Source organism: Anoplophora glabripennis, unplaced genomic scaffold, assembly GCF_000390285.2.
Source record: "Anoplophora glabripennis isolate ALB-LARVAE unplaced genomic scaffold, Agla_2.0 scaffold2, whole genome shotgun sequence".
NCBI lineage: Eukaryota > Metazoa > Arthropoda > Insecta > Coleoptera > Cerambycidae > Anoplophora > Anoplophora glabripennis.
Window position 1 is genome coordinate 311,874 of NW_019416325.1, and position 14,898 is coordinate 326,771.

Here is a 14,898-nt window from a genome sequence, read left to right on the forward strand (position 1 = left end):
TGAGCAAGTTGCTTAAAGCGGTCGCGTGTGGTAAGCGGCACCAGAATGGAAAGCTAAGTGGAGAAAGTAAAAAAAAACCTTAGTTGGTTTAAAACTCAACAAATTTTTCGCAAACAACTATTAGTTTATTCAAAAACTTTTGAGGATGTCCAGTTCCCTCTGCAAAACTTCTGTGGTAAGTAGAACAGACGTAAAACAACACTTGATAGACGTAATGTGTACATAATACCCTAATTATTTAATACATTAAAGTCTAAGATATAGAAACAAAGTCATTTTTCCTGGTATTACCAATTAATTTCGTTAAATGCTGTGCACACGTACGGAAGGTATGTATTTATTTTTCAAATCGTGTTGCTTGTTTAAAAATGACCTTCGACAAATGCTGTTTTCTCTAAAATAAGTAGCTTTCAATGGATTTCATGTCTATGAATTTCTAAAGAGATGTAAACGACTAAAATGAACGACGGTGACATACAAGTTATTTACCAATGCTCGACGGAGTTTTATCCACAGTTGATAATTATCTCTTACGCCTGCGTTTCTGGCATTATTCATCACTATTGTTTCTTGTAGATTCAAATTTCAAGCCGATTAGATAATTATTGTTAGATAGCTTAATCCTTGGCTAAAGGTTTTGAAAATAAATACGATCTTATAGTTGTACAGTGCTGTACGCCACTACATGTAACTGTACTTCGCTGTTATTTATTATAGTAACTCTAATAATTATAAGTAGATATTATCTGCGGCTTGAAGATTAGAAAAACATAATTGCAATATACACACCAATTAACGATGACACGACATGCGTGAAAAAATTGCAGTATATTATAGAAAAACAAATTTAACTTTTAAAACCGTCAATTTTTATTTGACTCGAGTAATTATTAATTTAATTGTTGTTGATATTTACTCTTAAGATTAGAAGAATATTTTTAAAGTTAATAACAGTATTAAGACTACAATTTGACATACTTAAATTAAGCAGCAACTTAGTTTGAGGAATAATTTAATTGGTAATCTGTAAGAAAATTTGTGAATTAAAGAGATAAACGAGATATAGATTTAATAAATAATAATAAGACAGGCACCAGGTATTAAGCATTTGATAAACATTTTTCTTATTATAATAAACGATTAAATACATTTATTTAAACAATTATTGACCATTCACTTTTAAACTTTTTTTATTCAGGAATGAACCAGATTAATCACTGATTAAAACTGCTTTTTAAAAATTATTCTTCTTTTTTATGTTGCCTTTTTTCAATTCTCTTATTCTGTTTTATAAGTCCGTTTATATTGATATAATTGTACTGACATTGACATACATATAATCTGCAGAATACTCTGCAGAATTTAAAAAATAATAAATTTTTTAAATATTTATCGAATATATATCGAATATTTTGCGCGTTATCTTTTTATTTTCCTTCTTTTTTTTCTTTATATTATGTACCTTCTTCATGACCTTTCATGGATGTGTTGGTATGAAGGACGGAATATGAATAGATAGATACGACCCAGTTAACAGTGTACTCAAAAGTTCACGAGAACGACTTTAATGTGAAATCGACGTCAACTACGACAAGAGGAATTTTAAAACAAAATTTGTATACGGTAACAATTCTTAATATCCTAGGTAGTTCTAGAGGTATTAAACAATTGATACAAAGTTAGCTCTAGTTACATTTTGTTGGGTGCCGAGCTAAATTTGAAATATATTACGTTTTTTGCAGGCAAAAATTGTGTACCTACTTGATTTAAAAGTGTAGTAATATTGAAGATCATTACAAAATTTCTAGTTGAATGGTTATTTTAATAGATAATGCAACAGTACACTTAAGTAATTTTCTTGTTTGTGCGATGAATAAAACTGAAATTAGTATAGAAATAATTTTAGAGAAAACCAATACCTATATATATATCAATTTTATTACATTTTTGTCACTTCTAGTATAATATTTGTAGCAAATATGTAAATAAATAAATAAGTATATTATTATTATATTATTTAGTTGGCAATATCTACTTAGGTGTATATTGCATATTTATCAGTTACAATGCCGATTTAATTTAAATGAAGAACTAAGCTGAGTAGCTGCTAATACTAGATTTATAAATTATGATGAACTGTTTTTTTGCTATGGCTTTATATTTATTTATTTATATTTTGAAGAAACAGCGAACATTTTATTTTCGTTGTGGACCTATTCTTATATTAGGTGTAGTGATGTAGTCCATCCATTAGTAGTGAATATACACATGTATTTAATATATTTAAATAGACGTAAAATTTTTATCTGTGATCAGAAATTATCGGTGTTGACGGCATTTCGGAATATATTGATCCTAACAGATAAGACAATTTTAACATGTAAATAGATTGTTGTTATTTATTACATTGTTTAACGTTAGTTATCTTTTGGAAGCTGTCACACGACTACCCGATGTTCTGTGAAGAATGCGCCAAATTTCATCTCAACAAAAAAAATGATCAATGGTTATATTACTATTTTAAAAAGATCAATGTTCAAATACATTTGAAAAATAATATGTCATATCTGAAGCACCTGTTTTCATAGTTTTGATTAAAGAGAACTTTTTATATGAACTAACTGGTTTTGTCGCGTTTACTGTGTGTTTAAAAGCGAAAATATAAAAAGCTTTTTGATCACATTTCATAATTTATGTTACGGCTAACTAAAATTAGATATTGTGTGTATTTAACATCCCTGTCACCTACACCTACATTATTTATTATTACGAAACCTCAAAGGCTTGATCAAGTAACTTTGATTATTAGCGTGTATTACTATATCACACACACATTACAATTTAAAACTGTCACAAAAGTAATTAAAAGTTTTTCGTTGTATTTATATGATATGTAGTTGTAATAAAAATTCTTCCAATTGTTCGAAAATTGTTTAAAATCCACATTTGCTGCAGAAATTCATTATTTGATATAAGCCATAATTTCTGTCTATAATAGACAAATTACAATGATTAACATCACATATTTATATTGTTAACTTTTCGTAATGTTTTCATTTAATGAAAATATGTGATAGCAGAGGAATGACTGAAAAAAAATGAACAGAACTTATTCAAATACAAATAACATTAGCAACAGTATAATACATACGGTGACTAAATTGTTTCGTAAACGACAATTGTTTTAATTTTGTGAATGTACACCTTACAATTTAAAATTCATGAGGTAGGTGTGTATATTTATGAATATTTTATCTTTGCAATATAAAACTGGATCCTTTGATTCCTATTGCTAGAAATAAAAAATCGGATATATAAATGTTAGTATGTACACATTTATAGAACACAAATTGCTTTATTTGTACCTTATTAATACATATCACTCTTTAGAAAATTAAAATGTACTTAAGCACCAGTAAACTATGTGTAACTGCCTTATAAGTGCATTTTAATAGCCGTGGATATGCCCAGTAGTTAATGTTATCGACTGATTGTCCCTTAATTTATTGTTTAGTGCAGCTTTTTAAAAAATATTCCAAGACCAGAATGATCTGACTTTTCTAGATGCGATTAGCTAAAACCGGCGAATTTCGTCTCCCACTCATTAAGCCTCTGAGAAATAACGCTCATTGTTGCAGTTTTTTTTTATTTTAGAACAAAGTATTATCACCTAGTATTAAAGCATTTTAATCAAAGCATTCAGTTGACAAGAAAAACGTGTACAATTATCTGTTTGAATTTTAATGTTTAGATAAACAAAAATATTAACGGTGAATATTATCGTGCTACAATTAACATAGTTAATAGAACGTACTCAACAATTAATTTAGTAATTAGCATATTGCTGTTGCGATAAGGATTCATTAAAATTTATGTTTATTGTTTGGAAGGAGATTGAGTAATACGAACCGCAACGCTGTTTTTTCTATAAATACTGCACTTTTTTTAAAATGTATGTTGCAAACTGCTACTAATATGTTTTATGTGTGATGATAAACACTACCTTTCTTAATACCAATCTTGGATCGTGATTTAGAAAATGTTTATAATTTGTTCAAAAAAGGTACCCCATTAAACTATGATATTTGCACGTAGGCAACATTTATTGTGGTGGTATGCGACATATACCGGCTGTCTTGTAAAAAACGCCGCATGCGTACATTTACATTTATTGTTTAAAAACCCACTGTAAATGTCGGGAAAAATTCTCTATCAGACTGAATATAAAAATTTATACTAAAATACTAAGCAATAATTTCTTTTGAAGTTCAAAGCTTACCAAGACGTCATAAACGATGTGATATCGAACGCAAGGGAATACTTTATTGAGGATGGGGTAGATGAAGCAGTACTGCAAGAATTGAAACAAACCTGGCAGACGAAACTGTCGGCAACGAAAGCTGTAGAAGAACACAAAGAACCGGAAAAGGCTATAGGTAAGTGCGCCCAAATATATTTTATCCTGAAACAGTTAACAATTGTTTCCTACAGGTACGAATAACAAAATTGTAAAACATGACTATAGTAATGGTACTACTTACAATAAAACCCAACAGCAAGTGGTGCAACAGATACACCAGCAGCAGCAACAGAACTTCCAACAGCAACAGCTGCTGAATAACAAGCAAGTTGTTGGTCAGGTCGCTCCGAACAATCACATGCCCCAAGGGCAATTAGGGCAAGCTTTCCCTGAGTGGAGGAGGGTCCCAATACAACTAACTATACCTGCAGCCCCTGGAACGGGCGACGGTAATAGGATTCTTTCCATAGACGTCCCGGAAGTTTTCCTCCAAGGCCACCACCTGAAGTCGATTCTAACGGGGCAAGTGATCAGTACCACCATGGGTCTTCCCGTGATGGCAGCTTGCTCCTTCCTGCAAGACCACGTAAATGCCGCGTTCCTAAACCACCAACAGTCATTTTTCGAAATGAACAATCACCAAATACTGCAGACCGAACTCGCGTCTGACGATAAAGTCCAAAGATTGCATGAGATCCCGCAAAGGGACGGCCCGGCTGATTCCTCGGATGAAGACGATGACAAAAGCGACGATATATCCGAGGACGGGGACGATGAGAAGGATAACGATGAAATAGAGGAAGACGGAGCAGCGGGCGCGGAAGAAGAACCTCTAAACTCCGGGGACGACGTTTCGGATGCCGACGGAACGGAAGAATCTTTTGAGACTGAAAATGTGATAGTGTGCCAATATGACAAGGTGAGAAATGCACGGCCAGAAAAAATGCATTTTTTTTTGTCGTAAACACTTAATTTATATTAAAAATCGTTAATTTAGTAGTCGATAAAATAGTTAGGGAGTAAAAATAAGGAAAAATGTACGTTTTCAACGGCATTGATACTGATGTATAATTTTTTGTGCAGCTATAGACTGACGAGTGAACGTTGTTGTAATAAAATAAGTTGCATAACATTACTGAATGAGCGGTTTAGCATTGATAACATAACGGATGTATTGCGATGTAGTTCCTATACATATATTCCCATCATGCTCACAAGGTCGAATTTTCATTGGTCCGAATCCCACCGTCTCGAACAGAAGAGAACGTTCACGTGAAAGAATTATTCGTTGTTAATTTGAATAAACGTTCTTCGTTTCAGAATATTTTTCATCGTCTATTTTATTAAATGGTATCGGTATAACACGGATCTTATTTCTGATTTATTTATCGGTCGATAGGAGTTTCAATGCAAGTATAAGAAAGCGAATGAGGCCTGCTTCATGCCTCATTAGTTTTTATAGAACCGGGTCTCGTAAATGTAACATCGATAATTTTGTATCGTGACCGGTGGTTGCTCCGTTCTGAAATTGATGCTACAACTAAGTACTTCTTAAAAATATGTAATAAATGAAATTTCGGTATTACAACATTGCCATATTCATTTTTTTAAATTAACTGAAACATGTCGTACCCCTGACTTTGCAATTATACAACATCGACGCAACATTGAAACGGTATGTCACGTCGATGCTGTAACTGTATTTAATAAATGGAAGTGGCTACAATATTTGGTTGTATTATAACAAAATACAACATTTTAACGCTTACGTATATTTCGCAATTAATTATGTTTTTTGCATTGTGGATTGTTTTAAGTAAGAATAAATTTTGTTGTCAGATAACAAGGAGTCGAAACAGGTGGAAATTCCATTTGAAAGATGGTATAATGAACCTAAACGGAGAGGACTTTGTGTTCCAGAAAGCAAATGGAGACGCTGAATGGTGAATTTTTGGCGCTTATTAGACATTAAATATGTTTTAAGTTTTATATTTTCATGTTACCTAAAATTTTTGTTAGAGACAGAGCGGCAGATTACTTTACATATTTCGCTAATTAGCGTAGTGTAGGTATAAGAGAAAATCAAGTTCAACTTAAATTCGACAAGTTTATCAGTATTAATCTTGCAGGTGCTTCTAAAACATCGGTATTTTCTGAACTTTGCTGTTAAGAAAACAAGGAATATGTATAACTATTATTTGAAACATTGATTAAAGTAATCCACTTTAAATATGTAGTTTTTTACAGAATATTTCAAAATTGTACATCTGTGTTATAAATTATAATCCTCTTTGTCTTTAGAAACAAATGTAATGCACACAAGTATGAGTTGTAGAAATGGATATTCAGGGGAGACAATATGTAGATTATACTTATGAATATAATATATTTAATAACAGTGAAGCAACTTGCCTCTCACAAAGAGAACCCCTTAAGTAGTGTGTGCAAGTTGGTAATTTAATAAATAATATATATTTTTCTCATCTATTATTTTATGTTATAGATTTTAGTACTCGAATTTGTTAAGCATTATAAAAATTTTACTGTCAAGTGTTATTTTTATTTTATATCTACACACTGTTTTGGGCATTATATGTTCCTTTTTCATTTATATTTTGTTTTTATTAATGAACATGTTATTTTAAATAAAACGTGTTGTTTCATTTCTCTGAAGCGGTTGAATTGATACAGAAAATACAAAAATTTCCGAAAAGTAAATTTTAGTTTAGTTTAGGTTAAGCCTGTATCAGACAATGCAATTTAGTTTCCGCGACAAAATTGCGGGGATAAATTGCATGCTTATTATCACACAATATTTGTTTAGTTTGCAGTAGTAGGTATTACCAACTGCATTTTTTAACATGTAAAATTTTTTGTGAGTATCTTGTACAGAATTCTTTTTTATTCAAGCAAAACATTGCAATGGATGAAAATTTAAAAGTATTGCTGTATAGTTTTAATAGTGGCTTCAACAGTTTTACTAACAGCAGCCAACAACAGCTAAGTTGGTAATACACAAATCTTCATAAAAGTAAGCAACTTTGTTGCACGAAATAAATCATGTTCTAAAGCCTGTATCAGACGATGCAATTTAGTTGCGGCGACAAAATTATGGGGATAAAATTACATGTCTATTTATCAGACAATGGATAAAATTGCTGCAATTTGTTTAGTTTGCAGTAGTGTTACCAACTGTGCAACTGTTTAACATGTATGTATCTTATACAAGAAATTTTACATGTTAAACAATGTACAGTTGGCAACACTACTGCAAACTAAACAAATTATAGCAATTCTATCCCATTGTGTGATAATAAGCATGCAATTTTATCCCGCAACAAAATCCTCGCAATTTTGTAGCTGCAACTAAATTACATTGTCTGATACAGCCTTTAAAAGTAACAGGATCCCTACAATTTTGTTGCACGGAATAGAGCATGTTCTAATTTATGCAATTCAGTTGCCGCGATAGAATTGCATAGTCTGATAAGAAAAATTTCATGGATTCACCAAATCCCTGCAACAAAATTGCATTGTCTGATACGGGCTTTAAATTAATCAAATGTATTTCTGGTTGCAGCGCAGAAGTAACTGAGTAGACAACGTAATGGAAAATATGACATATTTTTGACTATACAGTGTCCTAAAATTCACGCAAGAAGTAATTTTGATGAGAAAACAGGTTCTTAATTAAAAATTGTATTTTTTTTTATTGATTCATAAAGTATAGAGAGCCTTCATAAATGATTACAAGCCACGTGACCAATAATTTTATTTCCTTGACGTTGGCAATTACATTTCAATAAAATTAATACAACAAGATCAAGCTTACATTAAAATGTAATATTCTGTTTCACCGGCTGGTGATTGGCATAATTTTATAATGCGATCGCTGATTGGTTGTATAGAAATGCGGTATATGGAATAGCATGTCGGGGTAAACCCCAAATGTGATTATTTTGTCGATTAATGAAGCCATCAAGATGGAAATAAGCCTCATCGTTGAAGATGAGCTTCCACTTGTTCCATAATTCCTTCAACGAACCCTCTTCGCTCTGCGTGGTCAGTAGGCTTCAGTTCTCGAATTAATTGAGTATGAAGATGCAAATCTTTCTTGGGAATACGCTAGAGAGCTTCTCGAAATGTCCAATTCTTGGCCACAGTGCCGAATTAATGTTTCTGGACTGTTCCTGATTTCAACGTTTCATGTTGAACGACTTGTCGAAGGACAAACACTGACCGTCCTTCGACATCGATCCAGCCTCCCTGTATTTTTCAACTAATCTCTTTGCAGTTGATGGAGTTAAATGACTCCGATCATATTTTGTATGAAAATTGCGAATTGTAGCTGTCAAACCTTCATTATTTTCATATTTTTTCTTTGGCAAACTTTACCCCACAAGTGGGGCAAAATTCAAATCATACGTGAATTTTGGGATGCCTGATGTATATGAAATAGTCGTAATGCATTTTTCAGTCTTGCTAAATTTTGATGTTTTTTGAACAGGGCCGGCGGAAGGGGTGAAACAGTGAAACATATGTCTCAGGTGGCATTTTTTGACTTGATTAACTTGTTATAAATTTCAGAAATTGAAAATTGCACAAAAATCTGAAAAAAACATTTTTTGACCCCGAATGCGTGCTTTGTGCTTTTTATTATTTAGAAATCGAGTTGAAGTTCCCTAACATCGTAGTATCTATAAGGATTTTGTTAACCATTCCTGTGTCTGTGGCCAGTGGAGAATGTTCTTTGTCAAAATTAAAAATTATAAAAAATTATTGACGATCAGCCATGGCGCAGGAACGGTTAACAGATTTAGCCAATCTTGCTATCAAGAAAGATATAACAAATAATTTGGTATATGCTGATATTATTGAAGACTTTGTTAATGAAAAATGTAGAAAAGTTGATCCTGTTTCGACATTATTTAGTTTCTTTTTTGTTTTTATTGAATATTTTTTATTTTTGGTTTTATTGGAATATCTGTTCATATTTTATAAGACGTTTCTTATAATTTCTGTTTGGATTTTTTCTAAATATTTTTTATTTATTTTTGTCTATTGAAATGTTTTTTACATTTTTTATAACTTTTTATTAATAAATTTGTTGTTCCAACGGGGGGCAAGCAAATATTTGCTTCAGGTGCCAAATACCCTGGCGCCGGTCCTGTTTTTGATTTTTTTGGTTTTGAAGGTAAGTAAAAGGCATTTTTAATAACATTTAATGTATTTACAAATTGAAGACTTGATATACAAGACCCATTTTTACAGTCTGAACTCTATACATAGTTTACAAATAAAGGTGAAGGCACATATTTTAATGTGATAGCTCACTCTCATCTATCTATATTCATAGGTACTCGAGAAAAACAGTGTAGTTTGAAACCCGCGGTATTTACAGCTACACTAACTCTAAACGCACCTTTCTTTGTACCTGCACATACAATAAACTAAAAATCTATGAAGAATCACAATTATAATTATGAAAACCCTGAATACAAAGTTTCACTTCCTTATCCGCTCGAAGAAAATCATATCGAACATACTCAAAACAACAATTAAATTCTGCACAAAAACTAAAAACACTGACTATGGTTGAACAAACATTAAATATGGCATTTTTATATACCGATAAATATCCGGTTTGGACCGGGAAGAACCTAAGGATAATTCTTATACGGTAGAGTTACATTTAATACATAATAAATAATATTATACAATAAACAATATACATTCGCTGCCAAAACAAATGGGTGCAGTCCGATTCCTCGTTTCATTTTCCTAAGAGAGTATTTCTTTACTAACAGGTTACAAACCGATCGGTTAAGCTGCTGTAAAAAGTACTAACATAAACATCCTTCCTGTATATGTATATTATAATGTGAAATATCTTTAATGGTACACAGCCATTTGACCAATATTAGACTAGATTTTAACTCTATGGCGAGCCGATGACTATTTGCTTTACTTATGTCCGTACGAAATACAACTTTCACTGTCTGTTCTCCCTCTACACACTACAGCCCTGCGTCACTTCATCCGTCGACTGCTGGCTCCAGCGACACTGGTGGTTGTTACTACTACTACTATCACTCCGTAAACTTTGTTCTAACTCTAACAGTTGTCCCATGAAATTTAAATTCGGCGATATTATAGGCCGGGCTTCTTTCACCTTCTTGTAGGCCTCTATCATTGACATCTGTTTGTATTTCATTATGTAGGCTATCGCTATCGTGGCACTGCGGGACACTCCCGCCTGACAGTGCACCAACACCCTCGAACCGCTCTTCCTCGCTTCCTCTGCAAACAAAAAATATTATCAGCTTCGCTTCATCACACCAGAAAACATCAATATTTCAACTAGTCCCCAATCAAAAATACAAGCTATGTTAAATGTCCAGGACTATGATTACGAATCGAGGATTAAAATTGTCATTTCTCAAAAACGTGTCAACAGTAAATAGAAAGACTGTAAAATATTCATACTATGCACATTCTCTAACTTCAGATATCACTGAAGCCACGCCAGCGAAATAAACGATTGATTTGCATTAGGCCTACATTATGCGTTATTTGTTTTCGTTCTATTTACCATAAATAATTACACTACTGGATAAAAGTGGTTTGTCAACTGCAATAAATTGGTTATGTAACAGTCCGACCCGCATACAACTCGAACTGCGTAAAAACGTATAGCTGTCTGCATACCCGAGCGCCGATGAAAATGTGGGTTGCATAATCAGCGCTCTTCTAAAAATACTCGAATGGGGTTGAAGACAGACTGCAATAAAATTATGACCCAGATGACGAATATTAGCCGTTTAGCAGCTGTAAGAGCAACAGGAAAACAGAGACAGAGAGGGAAATCATGACTCATACTTAGACTAAATCTGTATCCTGATACTTTGGTTTATTTTAAACTACATTTTATAATAGCCTCCTTTGAATTTAATGGCACACGAATGCACATCATTCAGACGCAAAGACTTGCCACTTTAATTGTTGTTTGGTGTATTTGCACAGCGCTAAAACTGATTAATGCCGTGTAATTTAATTTATTACGCAACTAATCTGAGTCATATCTATGATTACTAACAGATACCGAATAGGTACATATTCCACAGCATTTTATTTTATGCGATCGTTCTACTCATCACATATTTGGACTTTTATCAGTTCGATATTTAAACGTTCTTGCGACAATAAATTTCAAACAAAAAAATATATATAAATAAATAAATGCTGGTACTAGCCGCGTTGAGTCACAAAATGCCGCGGATTTTTTATGGTTGAGTAACCTGCACGTATAACCTTAGAATTAAGTAATTTAATTAATTAATCTGCTGACCTATCTTATGACTATTGACCCTATATATTATTTCCATTGTTGTATTTAACACGGTAAACAAACTGCTGTCGGCTTTCGCAGATGCGCCTAGTTTTCTAGCTGCATTTTTTTAACGTTGCACCTCTCCTTTCATTGTAAACAATCGATGGATCTGAAAGTTAAATCTGTTCCCACCAAGGACATTGCTCAAGGAAATTGATAATTTCGATCTTTCTCTGCTGCAGCCACTGACCCACTGCCTATTAAATCCCATATTCACATCCAGAGAAAAAAATATATATTCATATTCTTCTACGTTTTTAGAGACATGTACCGGGTGTTCCCGAATAAGTATAAAATATTAAGTGTTCATTTGGCGCGCTCTATTAAATAAGGGCAATTTGGAGTAATCAATTTTATGTTCCCGGTTAGAATTAAGGATATCGGGTAAACGATAACGAGCCAAATGTCAACAGTGTTACACCAGTCGATTAGTTCATATTTATTGGATAAATCACCCACAATCCCGTCTACCCTAAATCCATTAGATAAATACTCCCCTATGACTAATACTGTACACGCTTTACAAGCCATATTGTTAGATAACTAAATAGTTTTCTCACTGTAGATGAATCATTTTAACTCTTTTGAAACCGATAAGATACGAGTTATCGGGAAATGGCAGATAATTCTGATGTACCTACTTTTAGAGTTAGATATCATGTTATTTTATATACATTTTTTACACGTACTTTATAAAGTTAAAAATTAAATAGATTCAGAAGTTCGGTGAAAATATTTTTCACCTTTTTATAAACAAATACCGCAACGTTTTACATATCTGTATGGACAGCGCACATTTTTCGTAGAAGAAAATGAATCAAGTTTGTGTATCGCATAACACAATTTGCATATAAGGGATTTTATCGAGGATCATCAAGTGAGGTCAGACTCACGTGTACACACGTCACTGTGCAGACCGATCAAAACAAGCGGCTACCTCTCTAACCGCAATTCGTTTCATGAAAAATGATGACATTGTAACAGCTTTTTCGCCAATACAAAATGTAGTACAATATTTTCTGATTCGATGACGGACGCCCATGGACGCTGACATCACCGAATATTAAATGAAAATTGTAACATATGTCGAAACGCTTCGGTGCGTTTAAAATTTAATAGAACTAGCATTTATCATAATTAAAAATAAATATTTATGCTATTCTATATAATTTTTAACAAATTTCTTTATTTTGCGGGTTTCTATCGGCATGAATCACCCTGTGCGAGGCGGGGGGATAACTAAAAGGCATTCGGTCGCCTACAAACATGAGTCACCCTGTATAGGGGATGTTGAAGTGATTCTAACTGAATTGAGTAATAGCTATGACTAATAAAGGATTTTATGAAGTGCACAATGAGCATAAGGGCCAATTGGTGAAGTGTTTGCAATATGGCAGTGATTATGAACAATAGAGTGGAGGTTTAGGGTATTTTTGGGCCTGGCAGCCCGGCTGTGGAGCTTTTACGGCATATCTAAAATGAGTCATAGCACAGGAGCCCCGTTCAACGGCCCTTGAACAATGACTACGATGAGTAATGGTGTATGGCTGCTGACTCAAAACTGACGACAAGGCCGTTATACAAACCAAGCGCGACACACAGGCCATTCATAAGAACACACACTACCTGATCCGATCATCTAGCGCGGACGGATACCTTAAAAAAATGGGCTAGGCGGCCAAAAATTTCGAAACATAGCGATTGGAAATGTAACAGTTTACGCAGTCGAAGTAGTAACTTTAAAAGTCGCGCTGGGAATCCTAAGAATAGTTACTGGCAAACGACAATGACATGGCAGAAATATACGATGGATAAATAAAAGTATTGATAATTTTTTGTGTTATTAATACTTGTTACGTTATAACAATGTATTATCAACATTAGAGTAGATGTTATATTTATACCAACTTATATTTATATCAACGCGAGTTAAAAACATCGTTAAGCTACCATACTGTAGAACGTTCCACCTCGATCCTAACTTTCTCTAGAAGAGGCGAGAACTACACGAGCTCGAAGCTCTCCGTCTTGCTATGTTTACATGCGGAGCTGTTAGGTTTCTTATCATATGTTTGAATAACTTTCATACGTGTGGACGTATGTATATCTAAATCCAATTCTTTAATTCTCAAATTTATTGGATGTACAGAATTTATTTATAATTTTTTCTAGGAATAGAATATTAATATTCCGAGATATATCTGATTTGTTACATGTTAAAAACTGTTTCCCCGAATTTAAGCTACTATTTTTAAAAAGCCGTATACAAAAACTTAATAAAGCTACATCAAATATTTTTGCCAGCAGCAGTTATTCTATTCACCCCGTATATATTCGCGTGCGTAATACTTTTAGGATAATGGAAGTAGGAAATACAAATAATGGTTCTATATTCCTTCCTGCTAATTTAAAAAAAATTACCGTAAGGTGAAATCAGTCACTATATTGATAAGTCGGAGTTACTTCCTGTATCATTTTATTCATAATTTATAGCAATTCCCCGAACGAGGTCACAATTCTCGTAAGTAAAATTCAACATCTTTTTACAGACGTCGTCAGTTCCGACATGTGTAGCAATGAAAAAATTAAAATAAAGCGAGAACAGGTTCGCGTACGAAATATTTTAACGAGACTTCCTTTCAAGCAAGACTTTGTATTATCTCTTCCAAAGCGTTAGGTATTTATGCATCTAAAATTCTCCTAAAATTTCGAATAATATTAATTAAAAAGAATAGTAAAATCTTAATTAACATCTAACAGTCCTACTGGTACTAAAGACGCAATTTCGAAAATTTTTCTGATCTTTCGAATAATAGTTAATAAAAACATCAGTAAAATTTTAGCTGCGTTTTTAATATTGACCTAAGAACGACATTATATAAAATACTGTAAGGAAGTGAATTTACTGATTTCATTAAATAAACGATACTAAAATAAATTATATTACCTACTTTTTTAAACAATATAAATCGCTGTTGCAAGTCGTTCGACAAAATCGGCCAAAATCATTGCGTCGTGTGTGTGCACCAGGTTTAACGATCTATTTGGGCTTATATCTATCAGTATGACCTATTTTGTTATCTTACGGAAATAAAAAATTGTATTTCTTGGGCAAACACACTTTCAAAGCAGCTTCTGAAAATGCTAGGCGATTTTACTTGGGAAAAAATGTTCATATTACTGCTCCATTTTTTAACAGCTCTACGCA

General features: G+C 32.9%; 2 protein-coding genes across 3 annotated transcripts in view; one reads left to right on the forward strand and one right to left on the reverse strand.

Annotated features, from left to right (window-relative positions):
- The first annotated feature begins 11 nt into the window (after positions 1–11).
- LOC108916390 (transcription initiation factor IIA subunit 1) lies at positions 12–6,882 on the forward strand. The gene is made up of 4 exons (XM_018722636.1): positions 12–175; positions 4,268–4,436; positions 4,492–5,219; positions 6,140–6,882. The coding sequence occupies exons 1-4, from the start codon at positions 146–148 to the stop codon at positions 6,245–6,247; spliced, it is 1,035 nt and encodes a 344-aa protein (XP_018578152.1). The 5' UTR covers positions 12–145; the 3' UTR covers positions 6,248–6,882.
- Positions 6,883–9,508: 2,626 nt separating this feature from the next.
- Positions 9,509–14,898, reverse strand: part of LOC108916908 (dual specificity protein phosphatase 10) — a 28,293-nt gene continuing 22,903 nt past the window's right edge. For both annotated transcript variants that reach the window (XM_018723233.2, XM_018723234.2), the window contains exon 4: positions 9,509–10,600. In XM_018723233.2, coding sequence (XP_018578749.1) covers positions 10,311–10,600 — 290 coding nt within the window. In that variant the 3' untranslated portion in view covers positions 9,509–10,310. The remainder of the gene's footprint in view (positions 10,601–14,898) is intronic.

Excerpts from the sequence above, each read along its gene's own strand:
- LOC108916390 (XM_018722636.1), top strand. The coding sequence starts at position 146 with ATGTCCAGTTCCCTCTGCAAAACTTCTGTG. Across the intron at positions 176-4,267 it reads CCCTCTGCAAAACTTCTGTG|TTCAAAGCTTACCAAGACGT; the intron begins GTAAGTAGAACA and ends TTTCTTTTGAAG. Across the intron at positions 5,220-6,139 it reads TAGTGTGCCAATATGACAAG|ATAACAAGGAGTCGAAACAG; the intron begins GTGAGAAATGCA and ends TTTTGTTGTCAG.